This window comes from Lynx canadensis, chromosome C1, assembly GCF_007474595.2.
Source record: "Lynx canadensis isolate LIC74 chromosome C1, mLynCan4.pri.v2, whole genome shotgun sequence".
Classification (NCBI taxonomy): domain Eukaryota; kingdom Metazoa; phylum Chordata; class Mammalia; order Carnivora; family Felidae; genus Lynx; species Lynx canadensis.
The window spans coordinates 1,787,893-1,804,291 of record NC_044310.1 but is presented as its reverse complement, the minus strand read 5'-3'; the positions used below and the strand labels follow the sequence as shown (position 1 = coordinate 1,804,291).

Sequence of the window (16,399 nt, the reverse complement as noted above, 5' to 3'; positions counted from 1 at the left end):
CCCTGGCGTCTCCTGCACGCCCGCCTCGACTGAACACATGTGGCTTTCCTCTACATCTGAGGACCGAGAGCCCCATTTCACAACGGGGCTGGATGCACGGACCCCACAGAAACGGCCCCTGTGGGTTTGTTCTGACTTCCTGGGGCCCTCCCACCGCCACCGGCGCCATGAGTAAGTTAGAAACGCCAGTCTGTAGTTTATTCTTTCTGGACCCAACTGGGAACAGTCCCAGAAGTTTGAAATTTGACAACAAATACGAGAAGAAAGGCCGACCCCACCCGCCCATAGCATCAACCAACCCATTCTCTCAGTGTTGATCTGGAATTTGGATTTAAAATGAAAATCCTGCCCGATTCTCACTCTGACGGCGTTTGAGGACCTCCTAGAGGCCACGGAACTGACTGGAGATACATGTCGCCCTCTTTCCCTGCCCCCTCATCCCTCCACGGACCCACGTTTGCCCTGGTTGAAGGACAGAGACGGACACCGGACATATCTAAGCCTCAGTCCCCCACGCCCCGTGCCGTGGCGTGGACAGGTGTCCCAGCATCTCCCACGCAGGTAAGGCGGGCGTTGAGCGCACACGTCCGGGGCACGCTGCACGGGCCACAAAGGATGCACGCAGCCATGTGGGTCCCAGGGCCCGGCGCAAATAACCCCACGTGAAAAAACACCGAAAGGATAGGTTATATTCTGGTTATATTGTGTTACATTGTATTATATCATGTTGTTGTGTTATGTCACATTATACTACACTTATAGCATATCCTATAACGTTACGTTACATTCTATCACATTCCTCATACGCTTTATATACAAGTCACTGCATCCTTGCGACTTCTTTGGAAGGGGGAGAGAAGTTAACACTTTTAAGCCTTTCTCGAAAGAAAAGCATACCGGAATGGAAATGATTTTCCTTATTTTCTCCCAAGATCAAGAAGCTTTCCCGCAAGGGAAAAAGAATAAGCACGAAATAAAAAGTCGCCGCAACTACTGAATGAACCTGAACGTGGCGTCCCTGTGCTCTGAGTCCCTTGCAGGGAGGCTGGAACTGCGTTTCTTTCCAAAGCCGCGGCTTTCAAAGAGCATTTCCAGGCCGGGATCCACCAGACCGGCGCCCTCGGCCCCCGGTGGGCCGGCACCCAGGGGCCCCCGTGTCTGCCGCGATACCCGAACGCTGTCCCCGCCAAAGGCCCCCGCCCGCAACAGCAGCACGAAAAATTGTGAGTCAGCTCCGAATCTGGCGGACGCTCCGTGTGCTACCCAAACCACACCGGGCCCGGGCCACGGCAGCCCGTGCTGTGCGTGTCACATCCACACCCCGCCTGTCTGTGTGAAGTCCCGTCCGCAACTTCACAAGGCAGGAATGTGACAGAAAAATAAATCGGTGCCTAATGGCTTCAGAGAGCCGAGGGGGACACAATTATGCGGTATCTGCATGGCAATGGACCAGACCGGAGGCTCAAAAGCGCTGGAGAACCCACTCCAAATTCCTGCCGCGATAAGGGGCCTCTGCGTTTAGCTGGGGCCGGGAGAAAAGATTTTTATGATAATTATCTTAGCGAGGAACGATTTTGCATTTTCTTTCTGTGCGATTCTGAGTTTAGCTGGGGAGGGGGCGGCCGTTGGGGGGCTGGGGGATGACTGTGACAGCAGAGAGTATGAAAAGTCAGATATTTGATGCTAGACCATTATGTGTGGAAAGCAATTAGCCCACAAATGTTTGATGAATTATTAGGGAGATGTGGACCCGGCTTATTTTAAGATCAGGGGGCCCGGTGGGGGCGGGCGGGCGGGGGGAGGGGGAAAGCAATCCAGGTTTTTAAAACCTTTTGGAAGAAAGAAGTTTCATTATACAAACGACATTCCCTGGCCGGGTGCTCCCCGAAGGGGAGTGGGTTTATCTTTCCGAGTTCTCGTGTGCTACCTGAGACCCATAGGTCTTTTCAACGATTATTTTAAGGAAAATGAGCCCATCCCCTCACTACCCAGACCTCAGCCGTTAATTTTTCTTTTCTTGACGGCCTAATTAAAACCAAACTTGAGAGGCGCGCGCAGATAGGATACGGCTCCGTGACGACTTGGGAGCGGCGGCTCAGGGACACGGGCCGCGGGGAGGAAGGACGCAGCCGCCGGGCCAGGCTCGGGGATCGAAAGGGTAAATTAAGGCAGAGATCTCCGTGTTTGCTCCCGGCCCCGGCCCATGCCACTCCCTCTCGTGGCATTATTAGAGGAACCTGCGGTAAGTGGTGTTAATCATTAAGCCTCTGTGCCTTTGGAGGGGAGGGAAGGAAAGACAGGAAGGGGAAAAGGCAGCCTCCCGCCTGCTCCGGCGGCGTGAGCTGAGCGGAATCACCAGCCCCGGCTAGAAGGGGAGGTGGCTTTTCTGCTCCCTTGTGGGGTCTCAAAGGGAAGACGCCGCGAGCTCAGCGGCGGCACTCAGGGAGTTAACCACCGGCCCTCCGCTGCCAGTGCAGGGTTCCTGGTTCCTCGGAGGGACCCAAACGCTGTTCCAGAGTCCCCAGGTGAACGGCATGTTGCTTCGCAGTGGGGACGAAGGAGGAGAAGGCCGCGTTCCGGAAACGCCAGCCTGCTTGCGGCTGGAATTTTCTAACGCCCTCTGAGATGTAGGTGTGTGTGTGTGAAGGAGGAAGAGGGTGGGAAGCATGCCCGGGGGACGAGCACCGAGTGACGAGTCGGGAGCAAAGGACAGGAGGGAGGCTCTCCACACACAGTTCCGGGGGCTCAGCTGCCGTCCAAGTGCCCCTGTGGCAACGCCCCAACCCGAAATGTCCCCTCTCACGACATCAGTTTCCCCTTAACTTTTCTCTCGGACTCTGCTATCGACGATAGACAGGGCACCGCTTTCAGAGACCTACACATCGGCACTGCCCTCTCTGAAGTGACCCTGAAACGTCTCCCGCGGCACGGAGCTCTGCAGGGTGGAGGTTTCCAAGCCACAAAACCATGCTGCTAATAATACAGTTAAAAAAAAAACAAAAAAACAAAAAGTCCCCCGGGACACTTCCACGACAAAGATGTAATGCCACACGATACCCATTGGCTCCTATGGCCCGAAGTCCTGGCGGGAACTCGGCGTGTGGCTCATACAACCCGCGGTGGGGAGAGTGCGACGCTTCAGCGGAGAGCTTGTTAGGAGGGGGCCGGTCCCGCCGGCCCGGGGTCTGAGCGGCGGGCCCCGGCATGTGGCAGGAGTGACGGGCGGCCTCGGGAGGGGGGGGCTTACCATCCAGACCGGGGGGCACCGGGCCCAGGGAGTACGCGCCTTCCTTCACGTGCACCAGCAGCTCTTCCCCAGGCTCGATGTCCTTGATGACTTTATAATAAATCTAGGCGGAAAGGCAGAGAGAAGGGGTGAGTGTTGCCGTCCCGGCTGCCGAGAGAGCCACGCTGCGTGCACACCGGCGACGCCCGCGGGCCACTCGACCTGCCCACTAACTGCCGCCGAGAGTCTCCCTCCTGGAACTTTGCAGAATATGCTCACAAGGGCTAGAGCCCCGTGTAGTTTGTCCCGTCCGGTTGTTGGAGGTCGGTGAAGGGGACGGGGGACGCCGTGCCCAGGCGGGGCGGGTCCCAGCGGCAGGCATCAGGGAGGCTGGCGCTTCTCACGGGCAGCGGGGCCTGGCTTGGGTCTCAGGCTCCTTTTCTCAAAGTGTACGCGAGATGCCCTTTGCCGGTGGGGGCCTGGAGGGGGTCGAGGGCCAATCTGGACATTCTGAAAGTGGCCGTGAACTCCGACAGAGGCTCTGTGGGCCAGGACGGCAGGCCGCGAGTCTCCCGTGAGCGTGGACACCGTCCACAGGGACAGTGGAGGGACACACGTGTCTGCAGCTAGCTTGGTGACCGGCACCCGGCAGCCCTGGGGACCCAGATGGGGGCACCTTGAGCGCGGGGAGGGGTGCGTGGGGCCTGGGGGAGGGGCGGAGATCGAAGCCTGGAGCAGTGGGCTCAGGTCTAGGGGAGGAGAATGTGGGAAGTGTAGCCTCAGTACTCGGAGCGCCTCGGCCGGTGCCGCTGCATGTCCTGAGAAAGGGTCGTCTGCTCTGGGGAACCCTAGGGCTCGGCAGGGCCACAGGGGGGCAGGGGCTGTTTGGGAGGGGACCCCGGAACCAGCTGCAAAGGCTGGGGTGACCGTGGGAGAGAACCGGGCTCTTCTGTGCCTGGGAGCCCCCCACCCCTGGAGAGCAGCGACACATGTCCTCTGCTGGGGGGGGGGGGGTACCGACCCCTCACACGAGTGAGGCTGACACCAGGAAGGCTTGTATCTCAATTCCAGAAATGCCAGACAGCCAGGCCACTGCCCACCACCCCAGCACTTGGGTATTTGGGTCTCTATCCAGGCGATAGTAACCAAGGTCCTTCCAGAAGCCCGAAGGCCTGGCTGCAGGACTGGCTGGGAGACCAGAGAAAGACCTAGAAGATTCCATCTGCACCCAGGAAATTCGAGGGCTGAGGCTCCTCCAGGCCCTTCCCTCCCGGAGCTGTTCCGGCCCCGCCCTCACGGAGGACCTGGGCCTTAGGTACCAGGCCAGGCTTTCCAGCATCGGGGGGCGGGGACACGGTTCGAGCTGGGCACACGGCCTGCACGAGCCCTGAGCCTCCCCCCTCGCCCCCGGGCCCCAGGAAACATCTGGAAGCCTGAGCCATCCCCGTCACTTGTGGGACCCCTTTCCCCCTCCATAGGCCACATCCGTGCAGACTCCTTTACAAACCACCAGTCCTGACAACAGCAGGGACCCCCCCCCCCCCCGCCCGCCCAGGACACACAGAGCCCCATGGTGTCCCCGGGGCCTGCCCGGATTGATTCCCAGGGCACCGCACGGCAGAAACACACACGGCCCGGGCGTGTCACGCAGCCCAAAGTTCCTCCCCACCCCCCACGCACCTTCATTTTATTTGGCAACTGCCATCACACACGTTGCTGCCAAGACGTGGGGATTTCAAATGGGGAAGGGACCTTAGCAACTGTCGCCACAAAGCCATTGCTATTAAGATCCCGGTTTTGTATCACTTTCACTAAAAATTGCAGTGGCCAAATAGTTACTTGAAAAACAAATCAGATGAGCCACTGGATCTCAAAGTGGGACCCAGTGTATGGGACACTCCAACAAAGCCAGGCGACCCTGGAGTGACCGGGGAGGGGGCCCTGAGTCGGCAGGCCGGGTCTCACACGTGCATCTGGGTGGTGAGTGAGTAGGCTCACCAAGTGCACGTAGCCCCGGCCGCCAGCTACGTGCACACAGGCTGGGGCCCGGCTGGGGCCAGAGGAGGGTCCTGGCGGCTTTCCTCAGGCCCCGTTAGAGGGCAATGTAGACCCGCCCACCACATCCCTCCGCGGCCGCGTCCCTCCCCGAGGCCCCGCTCTGACCTGGCGTCCCGCTCAGCGCGGCTCCTGGGGCCGCATCCTGCCTCCGGCCGGGACTGCTAAACTCCTGCTCCAGCCGGGCTGGCAGGGGCTGGGCGCGGCCCGCCTCCCCTCTCCGCCTCCCCGTCCGACCCCCTCGGAGGGCCACCCGGCCTCCCGGGACCCCCCCCCACCCTCCTCACCCCCCTCTCTGAGTGCCACTGCCTCTCCTGGGACCCCCCACCCCGGTGGCTCCCAAGGCCACCGGACCTCCTGGAATCCCCTACCCGCGCTCCAAGGCCACCTAGGTCCCCGCCCCCACACCCCTCCCAGCTCTGAGGGCTGCCCGGACCTCCTGGGACCCCTCTACAGCCCCCACGTGTGGTCCCAGGCCGCCTGCCTCCCCGGGGACTGATCCTCCCGCCAACACAGCCTTGGAGGAGCTGAGGGAGGGTCTGGTGCACTTGGCCACAGGGAGCAGCTTTGTGCACAGCGGGCGCCCTCTCCCCAACCTCGGGACGGCACCTGGCAGGGGTGTGAGCGCAGCACAGGAGGGCAGCCAGCGGCCCGCAGCCGTGGCCGCCTGGACTTTGAGCGGAAGACGGAATTAATTGCTATTAGTGCTAATCGCAGGGCCCTGGTTAGGGTGGGGGGGCAGGGGCGCCCCCAACCTGCCTCCACCCGGAAGGGGAGACAGGAGGTGAACAGGGACCGGAGCAAACTTTTCCAAACTCAGCCGATGCCGTGGCCAAGGGCACGGAGGTGTGAGGGAGGCTCTGGAGTTTTTATGACCTGTTCCCACCAGCACAAAGGCCTTATCAGCCAGCCGCCTCCTGGTCGTTGGTCCTCAGGCTCTGCTGACTTGCCAGGACAAAGGCCGCGCAGGCTTCGGTGGGACTGAGGCCTGGGCGGCTCCTGGCCTCTGGGGGCGTTACAAATTGCGCATTTACGGTGCGGAGCCCGGCCCCTTCCGCAGGGGCCTGTAATCCATGATTCTGTAGCCCCTTAAAAACTCCTGAAGTGGGCGGGCGACTCCCGTTCACCGTGGGCCCCTCGGCGGCTGGGCCGGCTTCAGACCGAGGGCCCCGTCTGCCACGCGGACGGGCTGAGCACTCGTTTTCACAGGAGGGAGAGAGGCCTGTTCCTCCAGGAAAAAGAAACCCTCCCCTGTGGTGCCTCGTCCACCGCGGGAAAAGGAAAAAGGTTTGTGTCTGTGACAGCAGCGAAAACCCGCGCCCTCAACAGCTGCAGCCCTGCACGGCTGAAACCCTGTCTCCGTGCTCTGGGCAAGGCCCAGCTGGAGTTTTCTCTCTGGTTTCAGGATCTGAGAGCTGGGGAAGTCGCAACAGCTGGGTTCATGGGAGCCAATAAACGTCTGCTCGCAAACGGCTTTCAAAAATACCGAAGCCAGACAGACAGGTCTGAGGTTAGGTCCCTGTTTGAATGTCTCTGCTCTGTCCGCAGGGACGGTGGCGGCCCTGAGTGTGGGTCCTCTCCTCCCCCTCGTCCCTCTCCCAACACGGGAGCGGGCCCCTTGCAGGTGGACGCAGCTCGGGGACAAATAAGCCCACGTTCCCAACACAAGGCGGAGAGAAGTGCCTGAGAACAGGCGATTTCACACAGGCCATGCTCATTCAGACGCTTCCGCGAAAACAAACGTCACTCCCTCCCCCCAACGTTCTTTAAGACAAAGAAATATTTCAGATTTAAAATAGATGTCAGTTTTAGACAGCTTCTTGAGTTCCTCAAGTATTTTTTTTTTAAATGTCAAATCAACTCACGAGGGTGATACTGTTTTCGAACACGACGACTTAGGTTCTACGATTGTCATTCGTACTTAATCTGGGGGTGTTAACGATTGAAATTACGAGAAGCTGCCCCCGCGTTGCACGGGGTGCTCGGCCACGGCCACGGCTCTGCCCGGCCCGGAGCAAACGGACGGCTCAGAAAGGTGAAAGTGGTCAAGTGCACAGGACCGTTTCTCCCCCTCTGACAGTTTGAGGACCTTTCAAGGAATGTCTGAGTTACGCGGGCAACATCGCTTTCAGTGTGCTTATCGCAAAAAGAAAACCTCCCTGCATCCCGGATTTCGGCTTTGTGCGGGATCTGTGAAGGCCTCTGGGGGGCTCTGCGAGGGCTTTTCACAAAAGAGAAGCAGCAAGGGGGAGTGGAATGGCCGGTCCGCCTCTGGCCTGTCCCCGCAGGGGACGCCGGTCCTTGGGCATTCTCCTCTCAGGGACCCCCGAAGAGGCAAGGCGGTTCCGGTGCGGACTCTGGAAACACCGCTGTGTGTCCTTCCTCCTTGAGGTCCCCAGGCTGTGGGCAGTCTCTGCCTGGGAAGGGCTGTGGACACCAGAGCCCTGAGGCTGCCTGAGGGCTTGAGCACTTGGAGTTTAAAAAGCCACCCAGGCGGTGCTCCAAGCCGGATTGGGGACGGCTCCGGGAGCCACGGGGGGGCTGCGGAGGCCTGCCTGTGCCTTTTCAGAGCCGAGCGGGACCGCGGGGACAGCGGGTCTGGGTCGGGCCCCCACGGCAGGCTCAGGCTCCAGGGACAGGCAGACAATTCCTTCCTCCGCCGGGGAGAGGACACGGCCTGGCGTGCCTGGCGGTTGCCACGCTCCTGTCTTCCCACGCGGGGCTGAAGCAACTCGTGTCTGAGAATCTTTCCGGTCTTGCCGCTGTACCGTCTCCTTCCCAGCGGCACAAACGTGGGAAAAAGTCCCGCACGTCTGTCTCTTCCTTCGTCGTACGGTTTGGGGCTGGAGAGCGTGTGTATCTACACACGCACATTACTGGGGAACGTGGCCCCCACCGTTCTCACGTGGCTCTCCTAATCCAGCACCCCATTCGGTCAAGAAGGAGAATGGAAATTCTGACAAGGGCTCCGGCCGGTGTTGTGCCGGCGTGGTCCAATTTAGGTCTTGCTCCTTCCCGAAGACAGGGTCAGCTTGCTCTGAAGAGGGCACCGCAGAACTCCACGGCTTTCGGACTCCGATGAATTTGATATATATGTTAAGTCTTTTGTAAACTGGCCAAGAAACGCTACAATGAATCCCCTGCCCTTCTCGTTTCAAAGGGGGAAATTGTATCTAATTGTTTGGGAGCTACCATTGAAACGGGCCAATCCATTTACAAGGTTTAATTTAGAAAATCCTGGGGGGGGGGGAGCAGAGGCGGCCGGGGGCCCCGTGCTGGATGCCATCCTGCGGGTTCCAGCCCCGGCGGACGGCTCCACGCCCCGACCGGCCACCGCGGCGGGGTCCCCGCATCGAGGGCAGGGAAGCGAAAGCAACAGAGAAGCTTCCGGGCCGACGTGCAGCCGGCCCGGGAGCACCAGGTTTTCATTAAACACAAGCGCTGGCTCTCCTGGACGCGGGGCTGTGTGGTTATCGGCCGGCCGATCTGCTAACGAAATGCCTTTCTTTAACAAGCTTGTCTGCTTCCTCTTCGGGGAGACCCGGCCCCGGTGCCCGGGCTGAGCCGGCTGTGCCCCGGGAAACCTGCTGGTGCTGTTGGGTTTTCCCTGCTGCCCGGCCGGCCCTGGGGGCGCACAGCGTGGGCCCCGGGGGCTCTCCTCCGTGCGCGGGGGCGTTCGGAGCCCCCGAGTCGTGCTCCCCGACATCTGCGTGTGACCCCAGCACCGGCTCACGCCCTCCTCGGCCCCGCTGGCCACCGACGTCGGGCCCCAGCATCCTTGCCCCGGTGAGGCGGGTGGGGACGGGGAGACAGCGTGCCGTGAACAGGCCTCCGCCTCTCTCTGCTCCCTCCGGTGGGCGTGTTACTTCCAAGCTCTTGATTTCGGGCTTAACGTTAAAACAAATCCAGGGACAGGCCCCGTCTGTCTGCTGCAGCGTTTCAGACCAACTCGTGTGCCCATAATTGCGGGAGGAAGAAACACCCAGGGGTGATCTGAGCGTCTCAGATTTTCCAGAAGGAAAAGCAGGGGCTGGCGGGTGGCAGGGGGAGGGGAGTGAAGGTCGCCCGGGGCCGGGGGAGGGTCATGCTACCCGGGGGAACTCTGCTGCCGTGGGCTCCCCTTTGCTTTCTGTTTATGCTAAGTGGGAAAGGTCAATCAGGGCCCTCCAGAGTCTACGGCTGTGATCCGACCACTTCCAAAAACCCAGAGACAGACCTGGAGCCCCCAGCCGTAGGCCGTGGACACTTTGTCCGGAGGAGACCGGCATCCCCAGAGCCTGTGTTGGCCCAGGACCGTCTGTGAAAGCCGCTCGCCACTGTTTAGTGGATAGGGCTGAGTCCAGGAGGAAATCCACGGCCCAACTGTGGCCTCTCTTGCCCTGGGCTCCCCCGTCTGGAGCTGCAGAGAGGGGGACAGAGGTGGCCGTCAGAGCCACAGGGCGCCAAGAGGGGGCCTTGTGGCATGAACGAGAAGCTGGAGGCAGGGCTGTGCTCACGGCCATAGGAGCCGCAGTCCGTGGAAGAAACGCGTGGCTCCCTCGGAAGGACACGGTCTCCTGTTCGGAGCTGCCAGCTCGGTTCTTCGGGGAGCCGTGACTTCAGGGACTTTCTCTTCGTGCCCCCGAGACCCCCTCCTGCCCAGGGTTCTTCGTCCTCTCAAAACGGGGGCTGGGGTCATGTGACGGGCTTCTGAGCACCATCTGGCAAAACCCACACTGCCTTATGCCTCTTAGATTCTCAGTCTGGACGCTGTCCCCTCCACGTCCGTGCTGTCGAGAGCGGTGTGTGTGTGCGTGTGTGCGCGTGTGCGCGTGTGCGAGTGCAGGCAGCGGGGGCTGGGGTGTCCATAAGTGCCAGGAAATCCTGGTAGAAACTCTTGGGATTATGGACATCTGAGAAACCCCATTAATATCGTGTAATGTTTCCTTCTCAAAGAGAAGCCTGTCTTCAAAAATCTTTGTTTTATTATTAATATTTCAGGGACGTTCTTATTCCAGCTCCAACCCAGGTCAAGCCTGTTGCTCTGTAGAAACCGGTGTTTCCAGCCGTCGGGACCGGTCACCCCCCCTCAATGGGGTTAAGGGAAACAGCCGGGGTTCAAGACTCACTCCACCCCAGCCGAAAGTATCCCTGTTCCCTGGTGGAAGGAGATGGAAAGACTTTGCTGCAAAGCAGTCAGTCCCACGTGGACCCTTATGTGGAGCTGGCAGAAACGCTTCCCCGAAATGTTAGTAAGAAAACAAAGATGTCTGGTGACACATCTGTGTGCTTTTCTAGAAGCTTGTCATGAAAAGGTACCTGCTTTGCTACTGAAGTTTGGCTCGAACGGTCCAGCAAACATGTTTCTTAGATCCTGCCTGTCACGGAAGTGCCATCCTGGGCTCGGCCCCACGGTGTTCCTTCCGCTGCCCGTCAGCTTCCAGACACGGGCCGAGGACACGCGCGGTCCGCACAGGAGGGGCGTGCCTAGATCTGACCTCCCATCACTCCGATTTCACTTTCATTTGGAGGAAGGAAAAGAGGTTTGTTTTTTTAAGTTCTCTTCTAATTTTTGAGGATTATTCTTTTTGGCTTCAATTTCTGCAATATTTTTTTGCAATCAGAAAAAACAAAACAAAACAAAAAAAAAACCAACCCAAACCACCTTATTCTCAAAATGCTGGGTTCTGGCTACAAGCTGTAGTCGTCTCAGGAGCAGAGGTGGATTCCAACTTCGCCGCGTCTGGTGGCAGCTTGTGTCCAGGGCTTAATCCAGGCCGAGCCCCAGGGCCGAGAAGGAGCCTGAGCGGATGGGGGGGGGGGCAGCTGACGGGGGTCCCAGGGACCTCCCTGGTGCGTGCTCTCTGTGTTTCCTAATGCAAAACTGTTTCTCTGAAGTCAAGAGCCTCGAACCACTTTTAATGGATTGCACGGGCGACGGGAGAATGCAGTCTTTTTTATGTGGTCTCCGAAAACATTTTTGGAAGCAGTGGAATCCCTTTCGCAGATGAAATCTCCTGTGGAACCCCAAGATATTCTCGGCAAGCGCACGCTGCTTCGATCGGCCGGGTCGGGCACCCGGGCACCCCGAGGAGCCCGGCGCTGCTCCGGGGACGCAGTGGAGACGTGCCGAGGGGCCTGGCTCCGGGGTGGGGAGTCTTCCGGGGCCATTTGCAACCTTGTAGTTAAAGACACAGAATAGGGCCTCCCAGCACTGGGGACACGTGGGGGCCGCATATGGCATCTTCTCTCCTGTTCGGCCCTCAGCCCGGACGGCCGCCGTGAGCAATGAGGGCCAGCGGTGCCTGCGTTCCCAGGGTGGTGTGGAAATAGCACGGCGAGTGAGGCTCCAGCGTGCCGAGCGGGGTCCTTGGCCTCCAGGGGGGCTGGCAGCAGGAGTGAGGCCAAGGGGCCTGGGGCTGAAGTCAGGGCCACCCGGCGCAGGAGAAAGATGCGTTGTCGGCCAGGGGAGCCGGTGGCCTCCGCGGGCTGGCCGGGACGCCGTAGGGGCTCACAGGGCACCCCCGGAGGGCGGTGCCGACCCCCCAGAGAGCACTTCCGAGCGGAGCCGCAAGGACAGCCGTGCGTAACTGGATTGCCAACAGAAGGCTCCAGGGAACAACCACGGGGTGTCACGGAGCTCCCTGCCCCGCGGCAGGACAGGGCACGGCAGGGCCCGGCTGCCCCTCCGCCCCGGCACCCCCCGCCCCCACCATCTCTCTGGGCGCCGAGGCCCCAAGAGCCACTCCGAGGGCCGGTGTGCAAGCCCCAGACCCACCTGCTCGTTGATCTGGCACATGGTGAGGTTCTGGTCATTACAGGAGCAGGCCACCCGGATGTACTTGAGCCAGCTGCCGGACCCCGCTGGGGCAGCGTCCATGCAGAGCTTCTCCGTGCTCAGGTCTTCGGAGATCTGTCGGGGAGAGCGAGAACCGAGGAGGGTCAGAGACATCCTGTGTGCTGGTCTACACAGCCTGCAACTGCCCAATGAGGGACCAGCTGTCTGGGCCCAGTAGGAAGGCAGTTGGCGTCTGGACTTCAGCAGACCCCCTGGGCATTGGCCACGTCCTTGTCACCCGCCTCCCCCCGGCTGCCCGTCCCAGGAGCCTCTGAGAGCCTGGCGGAGGGACAGGAGGACGGCCCTTCCTCTCACCGAGCAGACTGCAGCCCTGGTCTGGCAGTAAAGGGGCTGCACAGCCCGCCCCCACCCCCTGCAGAGCCGCCCCACACGTGAGAAAGTGGAGGCCACTGTGTCTAAGAACAGAGCCCTCTGCTAAGGGGAGCTGGGGCGCTGGGCTGGAGAAAAACATTCTTGAAGGTAAAGGTGTTGTCGGGGTGTGTGACCGCACGGGACTCGGCGTGAGTGTGCGTGTGCAGGCGTGTGTGCGTGCGTGCCCACACCGGCGTGCACATCCCCCTGAAAGTAAGAGAGCAAGAAAAGCATTCAGTTTTCTTAAAGGTGAAAAGTTTCCGTTCGACACCCGGGGCCCGCAGATGCCTGGCCTCTCCCGGCGCGCCCAGGGGCCAACGCGCGTGTGACCGGCGTCACTGACCCGGTCCCCGCCGCGGGTCTCTGCACAAGCCCCTGGAGGGCAGGGCTTGGAGCTTCTCCGGGTGTGTGCATCCGAGCGGGTCATTTGCTAGAAGACCTGAATGCTGTCCCCCGCCGGGAGAGGGGTGCCCCTGCAGCAGAATCCCTCCCATCCTCCCCCCCTGCTCCGTCCGGTGCTCGCGTGGGGTTCTGAATCCAGAGCCACGGAAGCCAGCGGCATCTTGGACCAAATTCCCGGGCAGCGCAGCCCCAGGTCTTACAGCCTAGGAGGGAGGGGCTGAAGCCTCAAAGAAGGAGGGGGCGTCCAGTGGGTAGGGGACATGAGAACGGGGTGTCAGAAGGACCCAGTAAAGTCAGGGCAGGGGGTAGCAGCCTGTCCCGGCAGAGACAGAGGAGGCTGATCCCAAGCATCATGGCCTCTGCTCCCCCGGAGGGCGTCCCGAGCGCCCGGACTGGACAATAAAGCCCGGGGAAGGGCAGCTCCCGGCAGAGGCCCGCAGAAGCTTCTTCTGACCAGCACCTCTGGATGCTTTGTGACAGCTCAGGGGCTCCCCGAATGTCCGCAGACACTTTCTACACAGCCAGGGTCCCCGCCCGGCCTCTGATGGTGAGGAAACGGAGATCTCGGGAGGCAGGCGCGTTGCCGCGGGAGACGCGGAACCTGCCTCTGTCCCGTCTGCCCCCCTGCACGCGGGGGTGCCTGGAGCCCCTCCTGGAGCCACCAGCAGTGCCTCCCATCAATGACAAGTCTCGGAGCAGACAAGCTCGGGCCCAGCTTTGCTGACGTCTCTGGAGGCTGATCTGGAGGGGGCTCCGAACCCAGGGACCACGGTTCTGTGATTCTCTTTCTTTTTGGGGGGGGGGGCTTTCACCAAATGGGCCTAATTCTGAGAGAGGGAAGAGAGGCCAGGGGGCCTGGGGAGGAGGGAGATGAGAGACGGAGGGGTGGGGCTGGAGGGCAGTGTGGCGCAGAGAAGCCGGACCCTCCGGGTGCCAGGGGGCGCAGGGGCATGGCTGGCTCCAGGCCGGCATCGGGAGGCCACTTGGGGCTGGCCGGCAGGGATGGGAGCACAGGCCCACGCGGGAGAGGCCCCCTTCTGGGCACTAACGCCTCTCAGGGGCCCCCCTTGCGCCTCCTACCCCAACTGCAGGAAACCCGCAGAAAAGACCCACAAAGCAAAACCTGCGGTTAGCGGCACGTCAACTGAAGGGGCAGTCCTGCCACCTTCCTCTGTCACAGGAGGAAGAGGGGCCGAGTGGCCGAGACCCATGGACCCCACCCCACCCCCCTCCGGGGGCCCGGGCTCCCTGTGATGCCCCCCCCCCACAGCCACTGTCTCTGTCCGACCCCACCCGTGGCACCGGCTGGGGATGGCGAAGAGGGCACAGGCCGCTGGGACCGTCACAGCCCTTGCGGCCTCTGCCCCCACTGCCCATGCGGCCCCCGTGGTTCCCCCCCACCCCGGGCTGACCTGTTGCCTCAAGGGTGTTGCTTCACCTTGACGGGCTTGGGTCTGTCTCCCCAAGTAGTGGCTAGAGGGACACTGATCCGTCCGTCCAACTAACCAAGTAACCACTGTCCTAAGTGCTTAGAAGCCCTCTTCACCCAGTTTGCCCATATACGTGTGTGCGTGTGTATATGCATGCGCGTATGTGCACGTGCATGTGTGAGTGTGCATATGTGTACATGCACGTGTGTGCACGCGAAAGTGCACGTGTGTGCTTATGTGTGCCTTGTATGTGTGCAAGTGCATTTGCACGTGAACGTGCATGTGTATGCTTGTGCGTGTGTGTGCACACGTGTGAATGCACGTGTGTGTGCACGCGTGTGAGGCGCCGCTCAGGTGGTTGCTGAGAAACCAGCAACATGTTTTGGGAAAAGACAAACCAGCCCCAGTGAGGAGGTGGCCCCGAGGGAGCCTACAGGACCGACCCCCAGAGGCCCCCGCTTCCCCCCTGCACGCACCCTCCCCGGGGGGGCCGCGCTCATCTGTGTCCTTTTTTGCCGCCGTCCTCCACGGCTGCACCCTCCCGTCCCCCCCGCCTCCCGCCTCCCCGGCTGGGAACGATCGTCCTGGGATGTGGGTCCCAGAGGCAGAGCACATTCTCTGGGGGCTGGGACTCTGCACTGTGCCTTGCAGGCTCAGTCCTCGGGGCTCTTGGCCTGCCGCGAGGGGAGCTCTGTGCCACGCAGGGGTGGCTCCACACTGCCCCCCAGGGAGTGAGTCTGACCCTCCAGGTGCTCACAGGACTTGTCCTGGGGGCAGATGAGGGAAAGCACAGGGCGCCTGGACCACAGTGACTGTCCGTCACCCTCCGGCACCTGTCGGTCCAACGCCGCCACCTGAGCCCACGCCCGAGTCCCACGTGCGCACCTGGAGCCAGCCGCCTGGTCTCCCCTCGGTCCCCCTGCGGCGGCCTGGTCTCCCCTCGGTCCTGCTGCGGGCAGGGAACGCCTTCGGCGCGGACGCCCCAGCCCTCCCGTGGGCTTTCTGGGTCCTCGTGGAACCAACCTCTCTGTCTCCCTTAGGACAGCCGGGCAGGTGCTGGCGCGTGGCCCGTGTTCTCCCTCTCCGTCCTCTCAAGCATGTCTGGGCGTGGACACGGCTGGCTGCTTACCCGCACGGGACGCCAAGCCGTCCCTGTCCCTGTGGGGCAGGCTCCACGCTGGAGGGCCAGCAGCCCTCCTTCCTGGTGCCCCTTGGGAAGTGCCCCTTCCCTTCAGCCCAGAAGGCCTGTCCCCCCAACCCCTGACCATCTGGGTGGTCACAGGGTGGGCGTCACCTCCTGGTGGGTCCTGCGGGTCAGAGGGGACTCCTCCCTGAAGCTCTACCTCTGAGCAGCATCGGGTACCTCCTCCGCCAGAGAAGGTCCGAGTCCTGGTCTGGGGCCCGAACCTGCAATGCCCGTGTGGTGGGAGGGCCCAGGCCTGCGTCTGCCGTCGCGGCTGGGCGGTGGGGCCTTAACCCCCCGGCTCGGCGGGCAGGACACTGTAGGCCTGGCTCTGGTTTGGGGTGTGGATGGGCCCGTGCCCTCTGTGCCTCCAGGCAGGGAGAAACGGGGTGCAGACACGTGTCTCCTCTGGCTTCCGCTCCTTCCCTCTCTCCGTCCTCCCCGCAGGGCCTCGGCAGTGGAGGAGCTGGGCCTTTGGGAAGCCCGCCCCGAGAGCCCCTGCGGACTCAGGTCTCCGTCTGTGCTTGCGCGGCCCCGTACTGGTCACCGCAGGTGCTGGTGTTGCCGGGTTCGCCGCAAGAGGAGACAGAAGCCAGACGCAGGGCTCTGGAGCCAAGGCAGGGACCGGAGGGAGGGTCTCCGTGCCTGCTCAAAGACCCACGGGGTCCTGGAGTCCAGAAAGCAGGCCCAGGAGGCCACAGGTCCCTGCCCTTGCCTCTCCTACAGTGAGACCTTCCAGCGCCCAGAAGGCCAGGTCGAGACCACCCCTCACCCGCCTTGGCTCCTGGAGCCCGAGACAGTTACAAGTGGATGCGGGAGGGCGAGAGCGGCAAGCGGCTGACCCCTGATTGTGCGCGCTGCCTGAGGAGGGAAGGAGGGAGGGGGCCCAGCCCCCCGCCTCTCCCCCCTGCGCC

At 61.7% G+C, this 16,399-nt stretch overlaps 1 protein-coding gene across 3 annotated transcripts in view; it reads right to left on the bottom strand.

Moving 5' to 3' along the window:
• PRDM16 (PR/SET domain 16) overlaps positions 1-12,350 on the bottom strand; it is a 44,008-nt gene extending 31,658 nt beyond the window's left edge. For 2 of the 3 annotated variants that reach the window (XM_032594181.1, XM_030326375.1), the window contains exons 1-2: positions 12,039-12,348; positions 3,248-3,350 (exon numbers count right to left, since the gene is read on the bottom strand). In XM_032594181.1, coding sequence (XP_032450072.1) covers positions 3,248-3,350; positions 12,039-12,212 — 277 coding nt within the window. In that variant the 5' untranslated portion in view covers positions 12,213-12,348. Of the gene's footprint in view, positions 1-3,247; positions 3,351-12,038 lie in introns of all 3 variants that reach the window. The other variant, XM_032594182.1, reaches the window with a different exon arrangement.
• Between the last annotated feature and the right edge of the window lie 4,049 nt (positions 12,351-16,399).